Below are 26,092 nucleotides of genomic sequence, written 5' to 3' on the forward strand. Positions count from 1 at the left end.
TTATAAAGCAGAGTTACAGCAAGTTAAAGCATATAATAATAATTACTTACCAAGTACTTTATGTCAGATTTTCGCTAAGTTTGGCAGAATAAATCTTTTTGTGTGTGTGTATTTTTCTGAAGTTGGAAACGGAGAGGCAGTCAGACAGACTCCCATCCCACATGCGCCCAACCGGGATCCACCCAGCACACCCACCAGGGGGCGTCGCTCTTCCACAACCAGAGCCATTCCAGCGCCTGAGGCAGAGGCCACAGAGCCATCCTCAGTGCCCGGGCCAACTTTGCTCCAATGGAGCCTTGGCTACGGGAGGGGAAGAGAGAGACAGAGAGGAAGGAGAGGGGGAGGGGTGGAGAAGCAGATGGGCGCTTCTCCTTTGTGCCCCGGCTGGGAATCGAACCTGGGACTACCACATGCCAGGCCGACGCTCTACCACTGAGCCAACCGGCCAGGGCCCAGAATAAATCTTTATAAAACAACTTACTATAGTTAAGTCCACCTTTTTATTTATACTGTGGTTGCTCTGTTACCATCCACCATGAAAGCTGGAATGCCCACTACTGGGCAGTAGGGACCAGGTTGACTACCACTGCATTAGACTGTGAGTCTGTTTTTCTGCCAATACCATGTTGTTTTGATTACCATAGCTTTATAGTATAATTAGAAGTTAGGTAATGTGATACCTCTGGCTTTTTTTCTCAGGCTTGCTTTGGCTGTTTGGGAGTTTCTGTGGTTCCATACAAATCTGATGATATTTTGTTCTATTTCATTTTAAAATGTCATTGGGATCTTGATGGAGGCTGCATTAAATCTGTATATTGCTTTGGGTAATATGCAACAATGTTTGTGATACACATTATATTTTAATACAATCACACACTTAGAAATTTCTGCATGTCCTATCTTTAAGGTTTCTCTCAGTCATAAAATAAAGGATAATCAACCATTTAGGATCTTGGAGCCAAGAGAAAGAATTAGGACTGGTGTTCAGCTGGGTATTTACTGTAAAAAAAAAAAGAAAAAAAAAGACTAGGAATTGTAAGGGAAAAAGAAAACAACCATCCTGTTTGGCTTTAGTTCTCATTTGTAAATTTTGAGTCAAGCCTATTTGCTAAGAATGAGAGGGAAAAGAGATAAGGTAAAAGAAATGAAGAAACTTCAGAGTTGGCATGGGGAACCTAAGGAAGATGTAACTATGTAGAAATAAAAGGCTTGTGCACTGAAGACGCAGCACAGTTGGAAGCTATAAATTAATGAAGGGTTTTCATTACTAAGTGTATCCCTAAAGTTATCAACTTCAGGATTCAATCTGGAGGGATGGAGGTGACTAGGAGAAAGGAGTGAGAGGTAAAACAAAAGGGAGCCCAGGAATAAGAATTCTCAGTTTTGGAAAAGAGGCAGCAGCAAGATAGAAACTGGAGTCCCTTGCCAGTTGACTCGGTGGTAGCCTGTCACTGTTCGCTCTCCTTCGCTTCTCTCTCTCTCTCCTCCTCCTCCTCCTGCAGCCACGGCTCAATTGAAGTGAGTTGGCCCCATGTGCTGAGGATAGCTTTATGGCCTCTGCCTCAGGTGCTAAGAAGAGGCTTCATTGCTGAGAAACAGCAATGCCCCAGATGGGCAGAGCATCGCCCCCTAATGGGCTTGCTGGATGGATCCTTGGGAAGGTGCATGCAGGAGTCTGTCTCTCTGCCTCCCCTCCTCTCACTGAATAAAAAACAACAACAAAAGAAACAGGAAAGAGTACAAATAGGACAATGAACAATAAATAAATACACTTTTTAAAGATTGAAACACATCTTAAATTTTGTCAATTGCTGTTCAACTTGTGGATAAAAGTATGGTAATTAATATTGACTTGTAATTTTTTTGTATTGAAACAGGAATGACTGTGATAAATATGTTTTTCGTATGCAAAAAACGCATAACCATAAAGGTGGCATTGTCTGGGGCAATATCAAGAAAAAAACAGTTAAGTATTTTTATTCTTTAAACTTGATTTATTCAATGCGTATCTGTTGAATAACTATAATATATGGCAGATTGTGGGAGTTCCAAGTTATGTGACAGACCTTGCCCTCAAGGTGCTTATAAGCTAATACAAGTAATTCATAATACGAGTCTGTGAGTAAGTACATAAATGCTGTAGGATTACAGATGGCAATTGATAGACTGAAGCATCTGAGGAAAGTGAGAATCATAAGAATTCTCATTCAAATAGGGTAGGAAAGTACATACAGGTCAGGGGAGGACATTTCAGGCAAGGAATAAAAGCATATCTGTTCAATGATTGGGGAATAATCTAGACTAATTGAGTTATGATTGTTGTAGAATAAGAAATTTTGGCCCTGGCCAGTTGGTTCAGTGGTAGAGCGTCGGCCTGCCGTGCAGGAGTCCCAGGTTCGATTCCCGGCCAGGGCTACAGGAGAGGCGCCCATTTGCTTCTCCACCCCCACTTCCTTCCTCTGTCTCTCTCTTCCCTTCCCGCAGCCGAGGCTCCATTGGAGCAAAGATGGCCCGGGCGCTGGGGATGGCTCTGTGGCCTCTGCCTCAGGCGCTAGAGTGGCTCTGGATGCAACAGAGCTACGCCCCAGAGGGGCAGAGCATCGCCCCCTGGTGGGCGTGCTGGGTGGATCCGGTTGGGCACATGCGGGAGTCTGTCTGACTGCCTCCCCGTTTCCAGCTTCGGAAAAATGAAAAAAAAAAAAAGAAATTTCATCAAATCTCATGTAGCTTCAAAATGGTTTCAAATATTTTTCAGATTCAGCTACTTAATTTATATATATATATATATATATATATATATATATATATATATCAAGACTTAAAATATTTACAGAAAAAAATTTTAACTCAAAGTTGCCTTAATAATGTTTCCCTTTGATAAAAAATTAAGAGTCCTTTATCCTCTTGAATTTTTAAATTTTTAATTTGACTTTATTTTGGGTAACTTACATCCAGATAAATGTACAAGTATTCTGGAAAAGCTAATTCACTCTTGATTTCCTCAAAGTAAATAGGTAATCTTAGAGAATTATAGTTTATGGATGTAGTAGAATGGGTAATAACTGCCTTTTTTTCCCTAAAGATGTATTCCTTATGAAGAGGTTATGGCCACCTCCCCACCACCACCCACCCACCCATGTTGAAATATTTATATTGTACACTTGATAGAGTAAAATTCCCCTCAGGGGTCTTTAAACTAAATTTGGGATTAATGAATCATATCTAATCTTTATGTGCTTAACTTGTCTACAGGAAATGATTACTTCTGGTGATCTTGGTTTAAAATCAGCCTGGACACCAAATTTTTGAAAAAAAGCAATCTGTTCTGTTAACTGAGGATGTAGGCAGACTCCCTCCTAGTGTTTCTTAGATTCCCCCTTTCCAGTCCTACATTCCTTATGCAATTGAAGTTTTGGTTTGTTGCTAAGAACCAGGAATCACCTTAACACAGGGAGAAAGACTTGCCTTCTAATCTGTTTTCCCAGTAAACAGTTGGGTTGCCTTGACTAGTGTTTCTCAAGCTTTAATATGCATGGGAGTCAGCTCGGGATGATCTTGTTAAACTCTGGATTCTGATCCAATAGATCTGAGATTCTGCATGCCCCTGCTGCTGACCCACGGACCAGACTGAGTAGTAGCAAGGCCCTAGTGCACTGTTCTCTGCAAAATGAGAAAAGTTTATATGAATATATGTGGAAGGACCTTTCCTATCAAAAACTTATTTCTCTGTATTTCTGACATCATATTAACTTTTTGTTGTTTGCTTTTAAATTTTTTTATTGAGGTGACTTTGGTTAATAAAATTATACAGGTTTCAGGTGTACAACTCTGTAACATATCGTCCATATACTGTACTGTGTGGTCCCCACTCCAAGCCAGCTCTCCTCTGTCATCACTTATCCCCCTTTACCCTCTTCTACCTCCTCGACCCCCTTTCCCTCTTGTAATCCCCACACTGTTGTCTGTGTATGAGGTTTTTTTAATCTCCACCTTTTTCACCCAGCCCCTTCCGGTCCTAACAGCTGTCAGTCTGTTCTCCATTGTTGTTTTCTCAATGAGTTGTAATTTGAGCCACCAAACTAGAATCTCTGTGATTTAGTCCCATTTCTTCATAGATTAATATTTTATAGCCAGTTTGTGAGGATAGAAAGAGCAAAGGATTTAGTGTTAAAAACTCTGATGTCAAGGTCTGACTCCCCATACCAGCTTTATAACAAAGCAAGCTCTTGAGCTTTCTAATCTCATTTTATTCATGTATGGTATGACCCAGGAGTTATGATGATACTGGTTTATCTCACCAAATGATTTTGAAAGGTTAAAGATGTAATAATGGTTTGACTCATTTCACAGGAAAAAAATACATTTACATCACAGTCTATGAATACCAGTTTGTATTTCAGAAGTTTCCTTCAAAAAGATTCCCCTTAGCATAGTGGATATACTGTCATACTTTTTCTCTTCTGTTCCTCTTCAGTTTTTAAAGATAACTAGTTATGGCCAATAGTTCAAAAAGCACTCATGTATGTAAGCATACATTATACACTTAAAGCTTACACTATAAATTACCATTGTAGCCAACATTTTAGAGTACAGAGAATTTTAAAATCTTTATTAGTATAATGTCATAAAATAAGAACTTAATAGATTTTAGCAGCTTTCAGAGTCTTCTATACTATCCTTTAACTGCTGTTGCATCAGTTTGTAATATGGGAAACAACACTAAATGAGTCATGGTTCTTGCCACAGATAAATTCAACTTAAAAAGAGAATTAAAGCCTGGCCAGGTAGCTCAGCTGGTTAGAGCATCGTCCCAATATGCCAAGGTTGCAGGTTTGATCTCTGGTTAGAGCTCATACAAGGATCAACCAACGAATGCATAAATAAGTGGAAGAACAAATCAATGTTTCTCTCTCTTTAAAGTTAATTTAAAAAAGAAAAAGAATTAGACACTTCACGGATAATTATGTGATTAGGTGTTATTACAAGTCCTCTGGGGATAAAGCATGCTTAATTTTGTCTAGGTTTAAGTCAGGCTTCACAGGAGCTACCATTTTGCTATAAATACAAATTCTCTTGTAGGTTGAAAGTGATTTTTCATCTCCAACAGCAAGAAAAAAAATCCCATTTAACAAAGGTAATGATGCATCTCTATCTTTTGTAGCTCAGTTCTATTATAGTCTCTTTATTAACATAGTATTAAAATTAACTGCTCTCAAGTGGGCAGACCTACCATTTGGTTTCTTATTGTTTTCTTCACTGAAATTGAAATTACTTAGGAAAATATTAATTGCCTGACCTGTGGTGACGCAGTGTATAAAGCAAGCGACCTGGAATGCTGAGGTCGCTGGTTCAAAACTCCAGTCTTGCCCAGTTCAGGGCACATGCTAGAAGCAACTACTGAGTTGATGCTTCCCACTCCTCTATCTCCTTTCTCTCTCTCTTCTTTCTCTAAAATCAATAAATAAAGTGTTTAAATAGATTCATATATATTAATCTTTTCTATTAAACTCTTCTTAGGAGAAAGCTCTAATATTGGAAAACTTTTCACTAATGCCATGGAATCTCTGGATGAAGAAGAGAAAGATTATTATTTTTCGAACTCTGATTCTGCATAGTAAAAATGACATATTTCCAGTATTTTTATCAAGAAGCAGTTATCTGTACCTTCATTTGGAGTGCATATATTTTTATAATGTAGCTTCTTTTGAAATTGTCTTTTTCAAAGGATTTTTGTGTTTGTATTCAAAGTTAAAGATACTATAGAATAGTCCTCATTGCTGCTGCTTACTAAAAATATAGGAAAAATTGTTTTGCTTGCTTTATAGATATTTCTAAATTTGTTTTTGCTATGTTAAAATATATATAAAAGGTCTCTCATAAGCATGTAAGTCTAAGAAAATCATGTTCCAAACTGGGTTTTTAAAAAGCTTTCAAGAAAATGTTCCTATCCTTAAGGGTGGATGGAGATTGGGGAAAATAAAAGATAGATTGTACTGATAGCTACTAAATTCATGAACATTTTTAACTTAGCATTTCTCACCATCTGGTATAAAAACCAGAGTTGATATATTTACATTATATGTTAATGATATGTTTTCTTTTCTCTTGACTGTTTTTCTTAAAACTGTGATTGGCATAACTGTTGAACCTATGTAAATTTTAATTTATTGCTTTTTCAGTATTAGAATCTGAGAACAGATGCTGTTGCATTCTTAAGCCTTATTTACATATGCAGGCATAGCTTAACTTTGGTCTCAGTATTAAAAAGGCAAACATTCAATAGGTCTAGCATTGTACAGAGTCAAGTTAATATATCATAGTAAACATTGTTTTCCATTCAGATAGCTCTTTTAGGAAAATAAACTTTTTAGCTTATTCTTCTATTATGTTTTAAAATTTGACATAGAATATTCCCCTCTGGTTATAGTACATGTTCACTCAGCCTTCTCTCTAGTTAGGTTGTTCCAATAAAATTAGTTTGCTTTTATAATATTTGTATTTTGTTGTCATCTCCCCCCCATAACTTGTAGTAAAAAATACATTTTCTTGTGTCTTAAGAATTTAGTGAGTAGTAATCAGCAGTCATTTAATAGAGGATTTACAGAAACACGACATTTAAAATAGTATAGTTAGGCTGAGATTATTCTTCTTTAAACTAGTATGCTGTTTCTGCCACAAAGACTTGACAGATAGATGTGGGATGGAACAAATGAAAGTCATTGTAGAGTGGCTCTAAGAGAAAGTTGTAGCACTCAAGTCGCCAATATTAGTATAATACCGTGCTGCTGGATGCGAATACTGCTTGAGAAGTTAGAAGGTAGTGAAATTGCTGAATCACAAAGAATTTTGAACTAACACAGACTTGATACAAACCAAAGTGTGACCCTCCCCCACTCCCCATATTCCCTGTGTCCTATCAGAACTACTGTGTACCCTTGTGTCCTACCTGCCAAGTTTCAGGTTAGTCCCATTTCTTTCCAGCGGGCCGTAAGATAAACTAGTAGGGGTTAAGGTAACCTCCGAAGGTCACTTAAAAGTGGAAGAGGAGCCCTGGCTGGTTGGCTCAGCGGTAGAGCGTCGGCCTAGCGTGCGGAGGACCCGGGTTCGATTCCCGGCCAGGGCACACAGGAGAAGCGCCCATTTGCTTCTCCACCCCTCCACCGCGCTTTCCTCTCTGTCTCTCTCTTCCCCTCCCGCAGCCAAGGCTCCATTGGAGCAAAGATGGCCCGGGTGCTGGGGATGGCTCTGTGGCCTCTACCTCAGGCGCTAGAGTGGCTCTGGTTGCAACATGGCGACACCCAGGATGGGCAGAGCATCGCCCCTGGTGGGCGTGCCGGGTGGATCCCGGTCGGGTGCATGCGGGAGTCTGTCTGTCTTTCCCTGTTTCCAGCTTCAGAAAAAAAAAAAAAAAAAAGTGGAAGAGGAAGACTTGAAGGGCTCAAAGAAAATTATTAAGTGTAAGGTCAGCTGAAGGAGGACACCCAAGTTCAGGCGAGAAAAGGTTATTAGGGGGTCATCTGCCAGCTGACTCCTAAGGTGGAGGTCAGCAACTGGTGCTCTAACTGGTAGGGTTGAATAGGGGATTTGAGGGTGGGGGCTGGTAGTCCTTACTGGGGAAAAAAGGATTAACCATAAGTATGCTAGTGGACCTTCCACACCCGGGTAAATCAATCCGGATGTCTGGGGGGAGGTGATCTGGAATGTCCAGTTTTTTAATATCCATTCATCTACTTAGGGGAGGAGGGGGTCATGGACCCCGCCTGCAACCCTATCAATAAGATGATCTGATAGTCAGTAAATAGGGTTGATAGTTAAGTGCTACCAACAAGAGCTCTTGCAGCTTAACTATGGAGAGAGCTCTCTATGCAGCAGGCATAAATACATGAAATCCTCTAGCTCAGTGGTCCACAACCCCTGGGCTGCGGACCGATACCGGTCTGCAGAGAAAGAATAAATAACTTACATTATAACTTACATTATTTCCGTTTTATTTATATTTAAGTCTGAACGATGTTTTATTTTTTAAAACTGACCAGATTCCCTCTGTTAACATCTGTCTACGATTCTTGACGCTTGTCTCGGTCACGTGATACATTTATCCGTCCCACCCTAAAGGCCGGTCCGTGAAAATATTTTCTGACATTAAATCGGTCTGTGGCCCGAAAAAGGTTGGAGACCACTGCTCTAGCTTTATCCCTTACACCATGTTACTTTATGAAATATTTTGTCTGATGAGTGGACATCAAATCTGGGCACACTGGTGTCTGCATGGAGGTGCTGCAAGGCGAACATGGTCATCAGCCCGGGTCTGTGAGGCTGTGGAGGAACTGCATGATTCTCGTAAACAGCTGGGGCAGAGTACCCCACATTTGTCACCCACACATGCTGTACTGCTGCCACTGCTTCAGGAGAAGAGCAAGATGGCAAACTGGAACCAGAAAGAGAGCCCTTTCTTCCTCCTACTGACAAAAATCATGAGAAATGATCAGAAAGTCCAGTCCATTACAGCAGAGCAAGATACTGAAGGATGAACTAAACCTAAGATACAGTACTGAGGACTGCTATCAGCCAGTTAACTTACGGAGTTCTGTTCTCTCTGGCCTTGATAATTATTGAACAGAAATAAGAGATGAGATGCTTTTATAAGAAATGAGAATTTATACTATCCCAAAGGCACTAAATTCACAATTAATACTATTTATCAAAAAAGAACTATTTAGTTCTTCTGCTCTGGTTCTAGATTTCCATAAGTCACTTGTTTCTGGGCCTCACTTTTATCATCTGGTAAGAAAGGAAAGAGAAAAAGCAATTTCAATTACATAAGCTCTGAAGTCCCTGCCAAGTCTAAGGTAAGAAAAGGGTTCTGCTTAAAACAAAAACGAAAAGAAAAGCACTCTACTGTGAGGCTGGTTCAGAAACTCAACAATGTAACAGGAAAAAAAGGCACCCAGAGAAGAAAGGACTGTAAAGGGCAGGGTGGCCAAAACTAAAGGCTGCTAGCACTAGACTGAAGAAAGGGCCACTGCTGCTGCAGGTAAGAACACGGAGCCATCTTATAACATGAAGAGCACACACACAACAGTGGGTCACAGTGAAAGTCCACATTCAGGAGCTCATCTATAAAAAGAAATTTTCCAAGTCCCAGCCCATATATCACTTCTTTGAATATGATATTTCAACAACAAAAGTGGTGTAGGTTGGAGTTTATACTAAGATTTGACTACTTGATTGGGTCACATTTGGTAAAATAAACATTCAGTTACACTTCCTACATTTCCTAGTTACTGGGGCATTTATCTCACATTAAACCCATACATGCTAAAAAATGACAATGATAGTGCAAAAACCTTTGGAAAAAATTCAAAATACATCTCAAACTCACTTTCTTAACAGCACCTTCAATAACCTTTTTATTCAACAAAAAGTTTCTTAGTCGTTAAATGATTGCCAAACATCAGATTTTTAAAAATATATAACCTATACAAACAATATACACAATATAAAATAGATATGGAAATGTTCTCATATTTTAAACTGAGTCAAAAACCACAGCAATGATTATTGAAGTGCATTTAGTCTCGTACGAGTTGTCTGATAACCACACCTTGAGCAGTCTGATCATGCATCAGATTTCAGTCTGCCTTGGTTAAGACCATTTGGTAACAGCTGCATGTCAAATGCAGAATGAATATATCTATAGATCTCCTCGGCCTTTTGATGATTTACTCGTGCATACATGGAGATTTCTTGAGGTGAGCTGAAATAAATTAGACCAAGAAAAACATTACATGACTGCAGTGAAGTAGCCCATCTCCCTGTTTCACTAATAAACTCACTTTCACTTTATTTTTTTTAGAGAAGCCTCAACTTGTAGTCACTTCACTTTAGTTGTTCAGTGATTGCCGCTCATAAGTGCCTTGATGGGGGGAGGGGGGGCTCAAGCTAGCAATGTCAGAGTTTTGGACCTGGGACCTCAGCGTTCCAGGCACACATTCTATCCATGGTGCCACCACCGGTCAGGCCTCACTTGCACTTTGAACTGAAAAACTTTACTTTGACTTATAAAATTTAATATTATCTTGCTAAAGAACCCCAAATATAAAAAGCCTTTAAGAAAATCATCTCTTAAGCATTCTACATCCAGTATTTATTCCCTATATTTAAATAACAATAATTTCAACCTCTTACACAGACCTTTAGTTCAATTAACATATTTTCTAAAATCTTCCTTTTCAAGCAACGTAATAATCAAAAACTAGCAAATGTTCATCTTGAATATTGTTCTAGTTACAGAGCTAAACATCCAATAATGCAACAGCCAATGTAAATGCCATCGTTCCCGATTGAGCTCTAAGTTGCTCAAAGGCAATGCTTGTCTTCCTCCCCCAACTATGAATGTCTTCAGCTTCATACAGTGTTTGTTACATGTTTGGCAAGCAGAAAGTCTCTACTGAATGAAATACTATAACAGATAACTTTTTCAAAAAATATATTAAAATTTCTATGAAATGCTTCTAAGAATCATTGAAAAGTCATCATTTAAAAAGAAAACAGACATACCTGTTGGTCATCTCTTTTACAGATGAAAACTGGTGACACATATTTATTGCAGTTATATAACTTATATTGGGAATACTTAGATAAAACTGAAGTGTTTCACATTTATTTCTGTTCACCATTGGAACCTTAATACCAATGTTCTTTCTCTGTTCCACTAAACACAGTTCCTTTAACAAATCTGCAGTATCCTCTTGGCAGGAACTGAAAAGAATTCGAATTCCAGCACCAATTAAGGTAGTCAGCAGGTTGTCATAGCGCTTTGTTCTCTTAAACATCCTGGATGTGTCTCCTAAGTATTTCATATTTAGGAAAATGCAAACCTTAGTAACTTACATTAACTAGAATCCTTAATACTCTATATTATTAAAATCCCAAGATCTACACCATTACAGAAACTAGTACCACATTATTTACGCTAATTAGAAACCTTACAGCTAAAGATTTAATTTTTATTTATTTTTAATTTATTCATTTTAGAAAGGAGAGGGAGAGGGAGAGGAGAGAGAGACAGAGAGAGAGAAGGGGGAGGAGCAGGAAGCATCAACTCCCATATGTGCCCTGACCAGGCAAGCCCAGGGTTTCGAACTGGCGACCTCAGCATTTCCAGGTCGATGCTTTATCCACTGCACCACCACAGGTAAGGCCCAGCTAAAGATTTAAAATGATTGTCAAGCATCTGAGATAAAATGTGGAAGCCAGTTTTTATGACGGTCGTGACGTGAATTGGAATCAACATAGGAAAGTGAGTGGGCAGGGAAGAGCTTATACTCCTGGATAATTCATTACTAAAAACCAAGGCCACATTACTCATCGCTAATAGAATTTTTCATAATGCTAGCACTGATGAAATACTGATTTAACTGATATAAGATGTATTTATTCCAAGAATAACAACATTCTGCATACCCATTTTTATGTCACCTTTAACTCTTGCCTATTAATTTATTTCCCTACCATTCCCATTTATCTTCTTTCCATATTTAGCCCGTATATATTTTTTAGGAGGGGGGTTTCTTCATATACAAAAAAAAAATTTTTTTTCCATATCTTTTGCCACATTACTTTTGTCTTTATTCCAAATATACTTCCTTTTTAAAGGAGATGTTGCCAAAGATGAAATTATAGAATTTTAGCACTAAGGGCCCAACAGATCACCTAATATAAAGCCCTTACTTGTCAAATTAAAAAATAAAAAAATAAAAAAGAACCAAAAAGTAGAAAGACAGTGACTTATCCAAGATCACATGGTTCACCAGTGACAGCATGGAGATAAAAAGGTATATTGTTCAATTACCAACTAACGTTTTACATAAACTACATTATTTTCTTTCACTTACTATGTAATTCTTGAATTCTTCCATAGTAGCTTTTACCTACATGATTTCACTTAATCCTCATAACATCCACAAGATGAGCAAAACAAGTATATTAACTCCTCAGAGGGAGTGATTTTTCAATGCAACATCAGCCATCAAGATACCAGAATTCAGTGCATCTTCTGATTCCTTATCCCATGATCTTTTCACTATTCTCAGGGGCTCCCAATAGAAGTTTCCCAAATGAAGCTCCAGTCCTGCATTCCCATATGCATCCTAGGCATCCATTTCAGTGACCCATTGAGAACTCAATGTGTTCAGAATACCCCTTGTCACTAAAATCGACTGCTTCTCTTAAATTTATTGCTTCTCTTATATTTATAATATCAATAAAAAGCATCACTACCTAATTGTCCAGTAACCAAGAAGTTGGTCAACTTAAGAGTAATTCTGCCAATTCCTACTAATCCTGTTCCCCACCATTGCCCTCATCCTTTCTAGGTCTCCTGAGAAAGACTAGATTGTGTCACTTGCCTTCAATGTATCACCCTTCAATTGTCAATTATCATAAACTGCATTTAAATTGAAAAAATCACGTCAGTATGAAATGACATTCATGAATCAGGTATAAGAGCTTCCCACACCCTGCCAATGGAAGAATGAACTACAGTCAAGTTCCTTTACAGCCTTATAAACAAAAACATTTAAAAATACAAAAGTAGTGGTACATATATACAATGGAATACTATGGGGCCACGAAAAAGAAGGAAATCTTACCTTTTGCAACAATATGGAGGGACCTGGAAACTATTATGTTAAGTGAAATAAGCCAGGCAGAGAAAGAAAAATATTGACCTCACTCATTTGAGGAATCCAATGAATAATGTGAACTAAGGAACGGAATTGAGACAGGAGGGATCAAAGGGACCAAAGGAAAAGAGGACAGAGGGAAAGGGGATGACAGGATGGGATAAACCTGAAGGGAAAGGGGGAGGGCAAGGGAGATGTTGAGGGGAATATAGGGGAGGGAGGATGCATTTGGGGTGACCCTAGAATCTATGTAAACACAATTAATTTAAAAAAATACAAACCTGTTTTTTCTCTGTCCTTTTCCACAATTACACATATTCTTTCAAACATGCTCTGTAGGTACTGGATCTGGTCAATGAAGCTGCTTTTGTTAATACTGTTTAACATCTCGGATTGGGACCTCCTTTCCACCACCATGCGGTTACTCACAATGTAATCACAACCGTTAAGAGGATAAACCTCTACTTGAAAGCCATGAATTGCTCTTAGGGAAGAAATTATTTCTGAACCAGAAGTGATTTCACGACTATCTACAAGAATACAAGTTCTTTGGTCGCCCTGTGGGAATCCAAGAGAAGCGTGTGTGCCAGCCAAATGTCTTGAATCAGAACAGTAAGCAAATGAAGTGTTAGAATCCTCCACAGTGCTACCAACCTGAAAAAGTAAGAAACATCATCACAATCAGGTTAAATATGCATTAGCACCATAAACCTGAAGTTGATATTCTTTACTGATACTTTCTTCTTCCTTCAACATGACCAAAGTGTCTATGTAGATGAAAGACCAACCCACTACTTCACACCTAGTAGGATGGCTACAATTTAAAACAAAAAAAGAAAAAGTGTTATGAGAATGTGAAAAAACTGAAACAGGCATTGCTTGTGGGAATATAAAATGGTATAGCCACTGTGGGAAACAATTTGGTGATTCCTCCAAGAGTTAAACACAAAATTACCATATGGCCTAGTAATCCCACTCCTAGGTGGAATCACTTCCCAAAATTAGTGAAAACAGAGGTTTAGATACAAATATTGATCGACTTACGACCTATGCAACTTACAACCATTCGACTTTATAATCACAATCGCTAGCCATGACTGCTCCGCGTCTGGCAGCGCAAGCGTTGCCTACTGGGCCTACAACAGTGTGGACCAGCTTCCGGCAGCACTACCATCTCCACGTGCACCATTTCAGCTGTTATCCCAGACTCGGTACAGCAATTTGTGTTTTGTGTCTTGCATATTTTTCATCAAACCCCTCCCAAGATGTCTACCAAGAGGAAACTATCTTTGCAAATATTAAACCAGTTGTACTGGTAATGCAGTGTTTTACTTAAACCTGACGAATGTAAAAATAAGAAAATGGTGTAGAGATGATACAAATGGCATAAAATGAACAAAGAAAATTATGATATATAACAATAATGAAAGAAAATTATGATAAAATATGACTTAAAGATTTTCATAACATCATTTCACAGTACTGTACATATAGCCTACTCAACTTATGACCAAATCGTGTTACGACCAGCCTGTCGGAACCAATCGTGGTTGTAAGTTGAGCACTAGCTGTACTTATATACCAATGTTCTTTAATTTTGGAAAACTCTTAGCCACTGCTGGTTCCTATATATCTCTTGCCCTGTTCTCACTTCTAATTCTGATCACATGTATGTAGACTACTGACACAGTCCCACAGCTTTGGGGTGCTCCATTTGATTTTTCACTTATTGTTTCAGGCTGGGTAATTTCTACTGACCTTGCTTTAAATTTGCTGATCCTTTCCATGACTGATGGGCCTACTGAAAACATTCTTCATCTCTCTTACCATGCATTTCTACTTTGTTGTTCTTTGTATTTTCTATTTCTCAGATGATATTCTTTATTCATTCACTTTTGTTTTACTTTTCCACTATAGCCTTTAACATATTAATCCTGGCTATTTTAAACTCCCTATCTGATTCTGATCATATCAAAGTCTGGTTCTTAAGAATGTGCTTTTTTAATTTTCTTCCTTCTATGTCTTTGTAACTTTCGGTTGAAAGCCCAACATGTAGTGTAAGACAGCAGTAATTTAGGTAAATAGTATTGATGCCCAGAAATATGTATGCCTTTTGTTAGGCCTTATTGTGTGGGGTGAGTAAATCTAGTGAAGAATTGAGATGGTTTGGGTTTTCTGATTGCTTGATTACTCCAGGTACAACCAGAGGCTTTAAACTTGACGGTGTTACTTTATATTTAGGGTGGGGGCTGGGTTGCCAGATGATTTTTTAAAATGTTCTCTCAGTTTTAGGTCTTCTCTATGAGCCTCAGAAAGCTTCTCTCCCCACACTGTTCCAGTCAGTAGACTGCTTTTGTTACTAAGTGCTTGCTAGCCTGGCAGGACTTGTGTCGCTGGGTCTGACGTGGAACATGCATCCTGCCTTGCCTCCTAAGGACTGGAAATCTCATGTTTTAGGCCCAAGATGCTTCCTGACACCTTTTTTGTTGTTCCCTTTCTAGATATGCAAACTGTCTTTACCTGGGCCCTAAGGGCTACATGGTTTGCTGCTCTGTTCCTAATAGCTTAAAACTTAAAGCTTTTTGTTCCATAGCGGGAAGGGGAGGAGTCAGATGAGGTTTGGTGCCTTTACCACAGTAACTGTTGGTCACTTCCCCAATGCCTGCAGCAGGAGAAAGCTGCCTCTGATTCTCTTTCCTGTGAACACCTGATGAGTCTGTGAAGGGTCCATGAGTGGTTGCAAATTCTCCTTCTGTTTGCAACTCCCAGGGGTTCCAACTGGCCACACTAGTCCAATTGCCTTTTGCGATTCATTAGTTTTAGCTGAATTCTTCTTACCAGATCGCAGTGCCCAGTGACTGTCCCAAATCAGCAAGTCTCTCACTGAAGGCACTGTCTCTCCCCAGATACCAGACTAACAGGTTGCCCTGCAAACTCAGCTCCATAAAAATGAAATAAACTTGTGATTTTGTAGATTATCCAGATTATATTCTTGTTATATGGATGGGAACAATGCTTTCTCCAGCTTCATACATCCTAAGCTAAAGATGGAAGTATTGTTTACTCAGAAATAATCTTTAAAAAACATTCAATGTTCAATTTCAAAACAAAAAAATATAATGAAGTAAAAAATGGCTACTAAAAAACAAAAAAAATACTAGAAATATGTACTTATCTTAGAATAGAAAATGGCTTTCTAAACATGACACTAAAGTCAGAAACTATAAAGAAAAAATTGGAACTATATAAAAAAGTATGGCAAAATATTTTCCTATAGCAAAAACCATTACAAACAAAACAAAAAGGTAAATGACTGACAAGGAATACTGTTTGCAATATACATTACAAAATAATGTCAACATTTTTAATATCTAAAGGGTTCTTCTTTTTAGAGAGGAGACAGGAAGGGAAAGAGGTGAGAAGCATCAACTCATAGCTGTGGCACTTGACTTGTTCGTTGATTTCTTATCATATGTGCCTTGACTCAGAGGTCTGGCTGAACCAGTGACCCTTGCTCAAGCCAGTGAGCTCAGGGCTTCGAACCTGGGCCTTCACTGTCCCACGCAGACGCTCTAGCCACTGCACCGCCACTGCTCGGGCTATATCTAATGGTTTTTAACAGATATTTAGTCGATGTTCTGTCCTCTCAAATTCTTTCCCATTCTAATTTTAGATGAAGAGAATCACACTATATATGGATTTGTAGTATTAGATATAAAGGAAATTTTTAAACACATTTCTGTTAAAATTGTGCATATTTTTTTACAATTCTCAAAGTATTACTAGCCTATATCTATTATTTGGTTAGAGCATGACAAAGTAGAAACGTAGGTAGCACTCCTCACTGGGTTTCAAAGTACTGTGCATATATTACCTACCATGACCATTGGGATTACTATCTTATACTACAGCTGAGGAAACTGAGGCTCGAAGAAATTACAGTAAGTTTTTTGTGTGTGTGTCACAGAGAGAGAGAAAGAGAGAAAGAGAGAGAGAGAGAGAGAGAGAGAGAGAGAGGGCCAGATAGGGACAGACAGACAAGTAGGGAGAGAGATGAGAAGCATCAATTGTTCCTTGTGACACCTTAGTTGTTCATTGATTGATTTCTCATATGTGCCTTGACTGGGGAGCTACAGCAGAAAGACTGACCCCTTGCTCAAGCCAGCGACCTTGGGCTCAAGCTGGTGAGCCCTGCTCAAACCTCATGAGCCCGTGCTCAAGCTGGCGACCTTGGAGTTTCCAACCTGGGTCCTCCGCGTCCCAGTCTGATGCTCTATCCACTGCACCACTGCCTGGTCAGGCATAATTTTTATTTTATTTAACACAAAACAGACAAAAAATAAGAAAGCAAAACAAAACAAAAACACCTTTGGCAAACATCTGAAGGCTTTTCCTCTACTTTGATTCATACCTTCAAATGAATTGGAAGTTTTCTATGGTCTTTCTGTGAATCAGCAGCAGTGAATGATGTTGAGATAGATTCAATTTTATTACGGTTCTGAGGTTTGGAGTCTGAGACATCAGAAACCGTATCCTTTAAATTAGGTAGTATTTGTTGTCTCTGCTTTGGCAACTGATTAACCGTTGGATTGGAATGGTCCTTGGACTTCAAGAAAGATGCAGAATGCACTAAATTCAAACAACAGTCCTGTCGTTTGCTCTTTTTAACAGTGCTTGGGTTAACCAAAATATTGGATTCCCTTTTATCATTTCCATTGTTTTCTTCTTCACTTGAATCATCCAGTAAAATGATTCTGGATAATTTCTTTTTTGAATGTGCATAATTCTGTCTCATCTTCATTTGTTTCAACTTTACTGCACGTCGGGTTTTATATTTTTTACTCCCATTTGCAAAGCAATCTTCAGTTATTAAATTAGCATCAACACACACTTCTTCTTGACTTGACTGGCTTTTGCAAGACTCTTCTTCATCAACACAAAAACTATCTTCTAAATAGGTTTCGTCTTGCTCAGGAATCTAAAATTAAAATACAAATAATAATATTACATATTTCTTTCATAAAATTAGCATGTATTTAACATACTCTTTAAGTATTTTATGAATCTTTATTTCACTTTATGAATATTTATTTCACTTACTTTATTAATTCACTTACTCTAAAATATACTGAGTATATTCTTTGTGGAAGAAAGTGGGGACTTGGGGAATAAAAATATGATTTAACCTCTAAAAGTTAACAGTCTAGGCCAAGTAGCCAAAAAAACAAACAGCAACTTATAAACAATGTGATGACCACTATATAATGAACACAATGGAAGTACACAGATGGGAATGACCATATTACCAAGCTGAACATGGCAATTTACAAACAAATTAGACTAATATAAAAATGTTATCCATAAATGAAAAATAATTATAATTTTTATGAAATAAACTTTCAAAAGAAATATGACAACATATAATAATTAAAAATGTGCCTGACCAGGCAGTGGCACAGTGGATAGAGCATCGGTCTAGGATGCTTAGCACCCAGGTTCAAAACCCCAAGATCATCAGCTTGAGCACAGGCTTACCACCTGAGTGTGGGGTTGCTGGCTTGAATGTGGGACCATACACATGACCCCTGGTTGCTGGCATGAGCCCAAAGGTTGCTTGCTGGCTTGAAGCCTAAGGTCGCTGACTTGAGCAAGAAGTCACTGGCTCGCTGGCATCCTCCAATCAAGGTACACATGAGAAAGCAATCAATGAGCAACTAAAGTGCTGCAACTAAGAGTTGATGCTTCCCATCTCTCTCCCTTCCTGTCTGTCCCTCTCTCTCTCATTTATTTTCTTTCTTTTTTTTTTTTTTGTATTTTTCTGAAGTTGGAAACGGGGAGGCAGACAGACTCCCGCATGCACCCGACCCGGCATGCCCACCAGGGGGCGATGCTCTGCCCATCTGGGGCATTGCTCCGTTGCAACCAGAGCCATTCTAGCACCTGAGGCAGAGGCCACAAAGCCATCCTCAGTGCCCAGGCCAACTTTGCTCCAATGAAGCCTTGGCTGCGGGAGGGGGAGAGAGAGAGGAAGGAGGGGTGGAGAAGCAGATAGGTGCTTCTCCTGTGTGCCCTGGCCAGGAATCAAACCCGGGACTCCTGCACGCCAGGCCGACGCTCTTCTCTCATTTATAAAAAAAATTAAAAATCTAGTAGATAATAAAGTTCTGTTCACTCCTTTAAATATTCCTTTTTTTTTTTTAAGGCAAGAGGTGGGGATATAGTGAGGCAGACTCGCATATGCACCCTGACAGGGATCCACCCAGCAATCTCATCTGAGGCCAATGCTCAAGTACTGAGCTATTTTTAGTGCCTGAGGCTGATACACTCCAACAGAACTATCCTCAGTGCCTAGGGCCACACTCAAGCCACTCAAGCCACTGGCTACAGCAGAAGAGGGAGAGAAGGGGGAGAGGATGGGGGGGAGAAGCATTCAGTAGCTTCTCCTGTGTGCCCTGGCTAGTAATTGAACTCAGGACATCCATACACCGAGCTGACACTCTATCCAGTGAGCCGCTAGCCAAGACCTCTTTTAAATATTCTTCTTAGAAAATAATTTATCTTGGCTGGATAGCTCAGTTGGTTAGAGCATTATCCCCATAGGCCAAGGCTGCGGGTTTGATCCCTGGTCAGGGCACGTACAAGAAGCAACCAATGAATGCACTATTAAGTGGAACAACAAATAAATATATCTCCCCCCCTCTCTCTTTCTCTCTCCCCCTCTCTCCCTCTAAAATCAATTAGTAAAAAAAATATTCTTTAATTTAAAAAAAAAAAAACCCTCAAATTAGAGAAAAAAATAATTTGATCAATGTAGGACTAAAAGGAATTTTGAGATGTCATTTAGTCCACTTTCCTGACTCAGGGAAGAATTTATCCCAATTAGCTCTGATAGTCCAGTTTTAGAAATAAAATGAAGGTTTTCTTAACAGGAACATATGTTACCATCACCACCAGAAAATTCTCTACTATATCCTAGAGTTCATACCTGTGAGAAAATGTTTATGTTGTTATGCTTCTTATGGACCATTTTGTATCGACTGCTCATTAATGGACTGCACAGAGATTTCATGTAAATAGCTCTCATTTCAGAATCTGTATAAATAAAAATTTTAAATAGCAGTTATTTAAATGAAATAGAAGTATTTAACTTTGGCCTATTCCAAATTCACAATTCAAATCTTGTAAAGTAGTTTACACAAAAAGATATTTAATATATAAAAAGATGTCTAAAAATAATTCAAAATGCAAAGTTTTACCTTTGAAATCAGACCATCTAGTTGAATGATCATGAACAATTTATTTAAGCTCTCTACCTTAGCTAGTTCTCTCCTCTGAAAATGAAAATTAAGATAGTGTCTTTTCATAGAAAATAAATATATACAAAGACATTAGGACTGTACCTGATTTATAGAAAGTATTCAATAAAACACATGTTCAAAAACATCAGAAAGCTACAGACAACAGTGTGTATGTTTAATAATTATCAGTCAAGCAAAAACTACATTTTGGGGCAATTAAATTGACATTATTTTGAGGGATAACTGCTAACTTAAAGACTATAGTGCTTGGTACAAGATGTATAAATTTTTCTTTGATAAGTATCTCCAGGCCACAGCTAGTTTCAACTGTTAGATATCCACCTCACTTGTGCTAAATCCCTACAAACTTAGTGAGACCCTTACAGTTAACTATTCAGAGGACTCAAAATCAAAGAGATTTAAGAGTTATTGTTTCATTTGTTTCATAGACTTTTTTAGGTATAATTGTATACACAGTAAAATTCATCCTGTTTAGGGTCTAGTTCTGAGTCTTGACAAATGCATTGTTATAGCAACCACTACTCTATGTGATGTCCCTATAATTTTACCCTTTCCGGAATGTTGCATAAATTAAAGTGTACAATGCGTAACCTTTGAATCTAGCTTTTTCACTAAGCATAATTCATGTGAGAGTCATATGCCTCTCATTTTATAAAGTCACAAAGAGTACTTAAGAAATGAAACAGGAAAGATGTGAATTTGATGGTTAAAAAAAACCTTTGAAATCCTAAATATTTCAAACATACTGAGTCTAACCTGGAGTTTCAGATCTCCTTACACTTCATCCCAGCTGCTCCGCAGGCTGCCTCCCAGCAACACAAAGCAACAACTACGTCCCTCCTGTTGTCCAAGCCCACTGGCTCTTTTTCTCTCGAATTCATCAGAAAATTGTCAGTTGTACATATCCAATCTTTGTCACCCTCTCACTGCCACCACCCTGATAAAAACCACTACCGTTGCTTGGATTACAACAACGGCCTCTTAAATGGTCCCTTCGTCCACCTTTGATCCCCTAGAAGTCATTCTCAACACGGAAGCTAGAGTGATACTATTAAAATAAACCAGATCATGAGCTGGCTATCATCACCTCTCTGATCTCACATTCTACCATTCCCCTCTCCCTCACTCAGTTCCAGGTGCAATGCCTTCCTTGAACATGCCAGGTGCAATGCTGCCTCAGGATTTTTATACTGGTTGTCATCTACGCATCACATTCTCCAACCAGATTACACTGTAAACCTGCAAACACTACTCTGTTAAGGAGTATCAAGGGGATAGTACTAAGAAACCTTATTCTGCAAATCAATCAGCATTAACAACATAGCACTGAAAACTGTCTTTACGACTTTTTCTTTGAAAGTCATAGACCCTTGTGAAACTCTGCTGTCTTGGATCATATCTGGGACTGTAAGAGCAGAATAAATGGCAAGTTCTGTAAAAGATCAAAACACTGAGAAGCCCAACAAATTTTTCCTGTTTCTATTAAAGCCAATCTAATCATCTCTTATTATATATTGTGTATAAGATTGGTTCTCTCTCTCCAGACGTGGTGCAGAAGAAGACGCCATCATGGAAGTCGACATCCGCCACAATGAAGACCGGCGCAAGAGGGCCAAGAGTCAGGACATCTACTTAAGGCTGTTGCTCAAGCTGGACAAGTTTCTGGACAGATACACCAGTTCTACCTTCAACCCTATGGTGCTTAAGAGGTTGCTCATGAGTAGGACCGCCTCTGTCCCTTTTCCGGACGCTCCAGAGAAAGCGTCCTGGTCAGGAGGGCGAACCTGCTGGGGCTGTAGGGACTACACCTACGATATGCGTTTCCAGGAGCTGCCGCGAGCGCGCAGAGTCGCATCCTCAAGGCTGGCGGCAAGATCCTCATCTTCCACTAGCCGGTCCTGGGCTCCCCCAGGGGCTGTGGCACCGTCTTGCTTTCTGGTCCTCACAAGGGCCAACAGGCATACAAGCATTTGGCAAGATCCCAGGAACCCCTCACAGCCACACCAAACATTAGCTACGATCCAAGGACTGGAAGCGTGAGCACCTAAGAGGCTGATGGCCAACCAGGGCTATAAAAACTAATGCCAGATCATACCTTGTTATTTAAAAAAATTGGGGCTAGGACCTGGCTGGCTGGCTCAGCGGTAGAGTGTCGGCCTGGCGTGCAGGAGTCCTGGGTTCGATTCCCGGCCAGGGCACACAGGAGAAGTGCCCATCTGCTTCTCCACCCCTCCCCCTCTCCTTCCTCTCTGTCTCTCTCTTCCCCTCCTGAAGCCAAGGCTCCATTGGAGCAAAGTTGGCCCTTGCACTGAGGATGGCTCTATGGCCTCTGCCTCAGGCACTAGAATGGCCCTGGTTGCCACAGAGCAATGCCCCAGATGGGCAGAGCATCGCCCCCTGGTGGGCATGCCGGGTGGATCCCGGTTGGGCGCATGCAGGAGTCTGTCTGACTGCCTCCCCGTTTCCAACTTCAGAAAAATATAAAAAAATAAATAAATTTTGGGGCCCTAGCCAGTTCACTCAGCCTGAGCCTCGCCCAGTGTGTGGAAGTCCAGTTCTGTTCAGGAGAAGCGACCATCTGCTTCTCCACCCCTCTCCCTCCATCACTCTCTCTCTTCCCTTCCCACACACATGGCTCCAATGGTTCCAGCAAAATTGGCCCAGGGTGCTGAGGATGGCTCCATGGCCTTTCCTCATGTGCTAAAATAGCTTGGTTGCTGAGCAACAGACCTATGGCCCAGCTGCACAGAGCACTTCCTGGTAGGGGCTTGTCAAGTGGATCCTAGTTTGGGGATCTGTCTCTGCCTCCCCACATCTCACTTAATTAAATATATATATATTTTGGAAGCAAAAAAAAAAAAAAAGAGAGATATGCTCAAGCACTATTTGAATAGATAGAATGTTTACCAAAAGTAGATCTCCCCTGGCAAATTTAATAAATTTAGCTTTGTGTCTTAGGTGGTTTTCACAATCCACATTGCTAAACTCTTCGTCGCCTCTGGACTTAGATGAAATGTCACCTTCTCAATGAGGTCTACCCCTCAATACCTAATATAAAATTACAGCTTATACATTAGTAACACCCCTAAACCCCTGTCACTCCAAATCTTCATCTTACTCAACTTTTTCATTTCTCTATAAATACTTCATCTTATAATATACTAAATAATTTAATTATTATGTATATCGTTTGTCCCTTCCATTCAAATGTTAAGGGCAGAGATTTCTGTCCACTCAGTTCTCTGAGATAGCTTTCCCAAAACCTCACAAAGTACCAGGGACACAGTAGGCAATAATACATGTTAAACATCTGACACTGGGTTAGCTAGGTGGTTCTGGAGAGAAATAAGCAAATTAGCAAAAGCCTACAAACAATCAAACCTAAAAGAAAGTAAAAATTATAAAATTTTAATGAAAATTGCCAAATATTTCACACATACCAAATTTAATTGCCTTTATAGTAAAGGTTCTTTGAAAAGTAACTAGAATCTTTAACTACAACCACATTAAAAGTATTGAAAGTTAAAACAAAAAGAAGCAAAGTATATCATTTACCATTTATGGCCTGTGAAAGTTGAGTGTCGTCATTTAAGAAGTCAAGTAATGAGGAATCTTCATTTTCTGACTCATCACTTTCATCTGATGAAACACATTCTGCATCTTCTTGGGAAAGTTCTGCTTGATCATCTAAAAACTTACTAGCTACAAACTAAGACAAATTAGAAAACAAGACAATACTGATGAGAATCATTTGCTTTCCTTAAATAATTGGAAATAGTTCTGGAAAATAGATTTCTTGCCTATGCTTTTTAAGACCAAAAAAGTAAAAACAGGAAATTGCAAAAAGACTTGATAAATTAGCAGACCTATTTAAATTTTGTCTGATAATGCTTACAAGTAAAATAAGTACAAGTCAGTATGTCAGCTTACTGAATGTTTTTCTTTTTCTTTCTTAATAAGAATAAAGTTTCCTGAAACTTCCAGTTATTTTAACTTTTTCCAGGAAAATACTATAGCACAAAAAGGACTAATCAGAAAAAAATGTGCTGTATGACTTTTGGTGGCGCACTGGATAGGGCTTTGACCCAGAATGCTGAGGTCACTGGTTTGAAACCCGGGTTTGCATAGTCAAGGCACAAACAAGAAGTAGATGCTTCTGGCTCCTCCACCTCCCTTTCTCCTTTCTCTCCTTTCTCTCTTCTTTCTAAATAAAATCTTAAAAAAAAAAAAAAGTGCTGAGAATTCTTTTTTTTTTTAATGAGAGAGGGAAAGATAAAAGCATCAACTCATAGTTGTATCACTCTAGTTGTTCACTGATTGCTTCTCATATGTGAATTTGTGTGTGGGGGGGACTATTGAGCCAAGCCAGTGACCCCTTGCTCAAGCAAGCAACCTTTAGGCTCAAGCCTGCGACCTCAGGGATTCCAGCCTGGGATCTCAGTGTCACAGACTGACACTATCCACTGTGCCACTACCAGTCAGGTGGTGCTGAAAATTCTTTTCCAAGGATTTAAATATTGGATAGAGATAAGAAAAATAATATAATATAATGACTATAACAGCAAATATTCTAAAATTCAGAGTTCTGTCTCTATATTTTCTTCAATTTGAATCTTAAATTCTCAATACCCTAGTTTCTTCATTTAGTTATTCAAGATAACACAACAGGCCCTGGCCAGTTGGTTCAGTGGTAGAGCACTGACCCAGCATGTGGAAGTCCCGGGTTCAATTCCTGGTCAGGGCACACAGGAGAGGTGACCATTTGCTTCTCCTCCTCTCCCCCTTCTCTCTCTCTTCCTCTCCCTCAGCTATAATTGATTCAAGCACACTGGCCCCTGGCTCTGAGGATGGCTCCATGAAGCCTCCATCTCAGGCACTAAAAATAGCTCGGTTTTATCAGCAACCCTATCTGGGACTGGGAAGATACATTTTGGGACACATGAGGGAGTCTGCCTCACTATCTTGCCTCCTCTCACAACAAAAAACAAAAGCACAACGCTGCAATACAGTTCAAAACACAAAAGAAACAAAACATAACATCTTAAGATTTTAATTCCCGTTAGAAAAGTAAAATTAGAGTTAAAATATTTTTGAACTGTAGGATTTCTTTTTTTATAAAAAAAAATAATAGAGCCTGACCAGGCAGTGGCATAGTGGATAGAGCATCAGACTGGGACACAGAGGACCCAGGTTCGAAACCCTGAGGTTGCCGGCTTGAATGCAGGGTTGCTAGTTGAGCACGGGCTCAGAGACATGAACCCATGGTCGCTGGCTTGAGCCAAAAGGTTGCTGGCTTGAAGCCCAAGGTCACTGGCTTGAGCAAAGGGTCATTCACTCTGCTGTAGCCCCCTGGTCAAGGCACATATGAGAAAGCAGTCAATGTACAACGAAGGTGCCGCAACGAAAAATTGATGCTTCTCATCTCTCTCCCTTCCTGTCTGTCCCTATCTGTGCCTCTGACTCTCTGTTTCTGTCCAAATAAATAAATAATAGAGCAAAATCTACTTCTGTATAAATGTTATTGTTCTTTAAATACATATATATTTATAAATAAAAAACTGAAATAGTTTACCTTCAGGCGACTCTGTTTCTTTCGGACTCTGGTGCTTCTTTTGGCATTCCTATTATGACCCTTGAAGTCTTCTAGTTGTAGATGTTGTCCAGAAAAATCCTCACTCTCATCACTAGATGATAATTCTAACTATAACAATTCAATAGAATTCTTTCATAAGAAATATAATGGGGAGGCAATGGGGAAGGGAGTTAAGAGGAGGGGGCTAAAGGGTTGTAAATAGGGACATGGGGGTGGGGAGTGAGGATGTTATATTCAGTGGGACAATGGAATCCATGTTAATACAATAAATTAAAATTAATAAAATAAAAAGAAAATATAATTAGATTATTGTATCTTAATATACAGTGTGTCCGTAAAGTCATGGTGCACATTTCATGGGTCACAGGAAAGCAACAAAAGGCAATAGAAATGTGAAATCTTCACCAAATAAAAGGAAAACTCTCCCAGTTTCATTCAGTGCAGTTCGATGTGGGCTCACACACAGATTTTTTTTTTTTTTTTCTGAAGCTGGA

The 26,092-nt window shown here is 39.2% G+C and overlaps 2 protein-coding genes and 1 pseudogene across 4 annotated transcripts in view; 2 read left to right on the forward strand and 1 right to left on the reverse strand.

The window, feature by feature from the left end:
* The window catches only part of MIS18BP1 (MIS18 binding protein 1), a 66,336-nt gene extending 59,873 nt beyond the window's left edge, over window positions 1–6,463 (forward strand). For 2 of the 3 annotated variants that reach the window (XM_066342804.1, XM_066342805.1), the window contains exons 15-16: window positions 5,080–5,134; window positions 5,518–6,463. In XM_066342804.1, coding sequence (XP_066198901.1) covers window positions 5,080–5,134; window positions 5,518–5,763 — 301 coding nt within the window. In that variant the 3' untranslated portion in view covers window positions 5,764–6,463. Of the gene's footprint in view, window positions 1–1,877; window positions 1,966–5,079; window positions 5,135–5,517 lie in introns of all 3 variants that reach the window. The other variant, XM_066342807.1, reaches the window with a different exon arrangement.
* A 2,981-nt stretch (window positions 6,464–9,444) lies between these two features.
* The window catches only part of FANCM (FA complementation group M), an 82,412-nt gene continuing 65,764 nt past the window's right edge, over window positions 9,445–26,092 (reverse strand). Inside the window, exons 17-23 of the mRNA XM_066341344.1 lie at window positions 25,578–25,706; window positions 23,561–23,714; window positions 19,672–19,778; window positions 17,098–17,664; window positions 12,968–13,340; window positions 10,561–10,849; window positions 9,445–9,757 (exon numbers count right to left, since the gene is read on the reverse strand). Of these exons, the coding sequence (XP_066197441.1) occupies window positions 9,619–9,757; window positions 10,561–10,849; window positions 12,968–13,340; window positions 17,098–17,664; window positions 19,672–19,778; window positions 23,561–23,714; window positions 25,578–25,706 (1,758 nt within the window). The 3' untranslated portion in view covers window positions 9,445–9,618. The remainder of the gene's footprint in view (window positions 9,758–10,560; window positions 10,850–12,967; window positions 13,341–17,097; window positions 17,665–19,671; window positions 19,779–23,560; window positions 23,715–25,577; window positions 25,707–26,092) is intronic.
* Window positions 21,575–22,061, forward strand: LOC136375955 (large ribosomal subunit protein eL18 pseudogene; annotated as a pseudogene).

The sequence above is a fragment of the Saccopteryx leptura genome, chromosome 6 (genome assembly GCF_036850995.1).
Source record: "Saccopteryx leptura isolate mSacLep1 chromosome 6, mSacLep1_pri_phased_curated, whole genome shotgun sequence".
Lineage (NCBI taxonomy): Eukaryota > Metazoa > Chordata > Mammalia > Chiroptera > Emballonuridae > Saccopteryx > Saccopteryx leptura.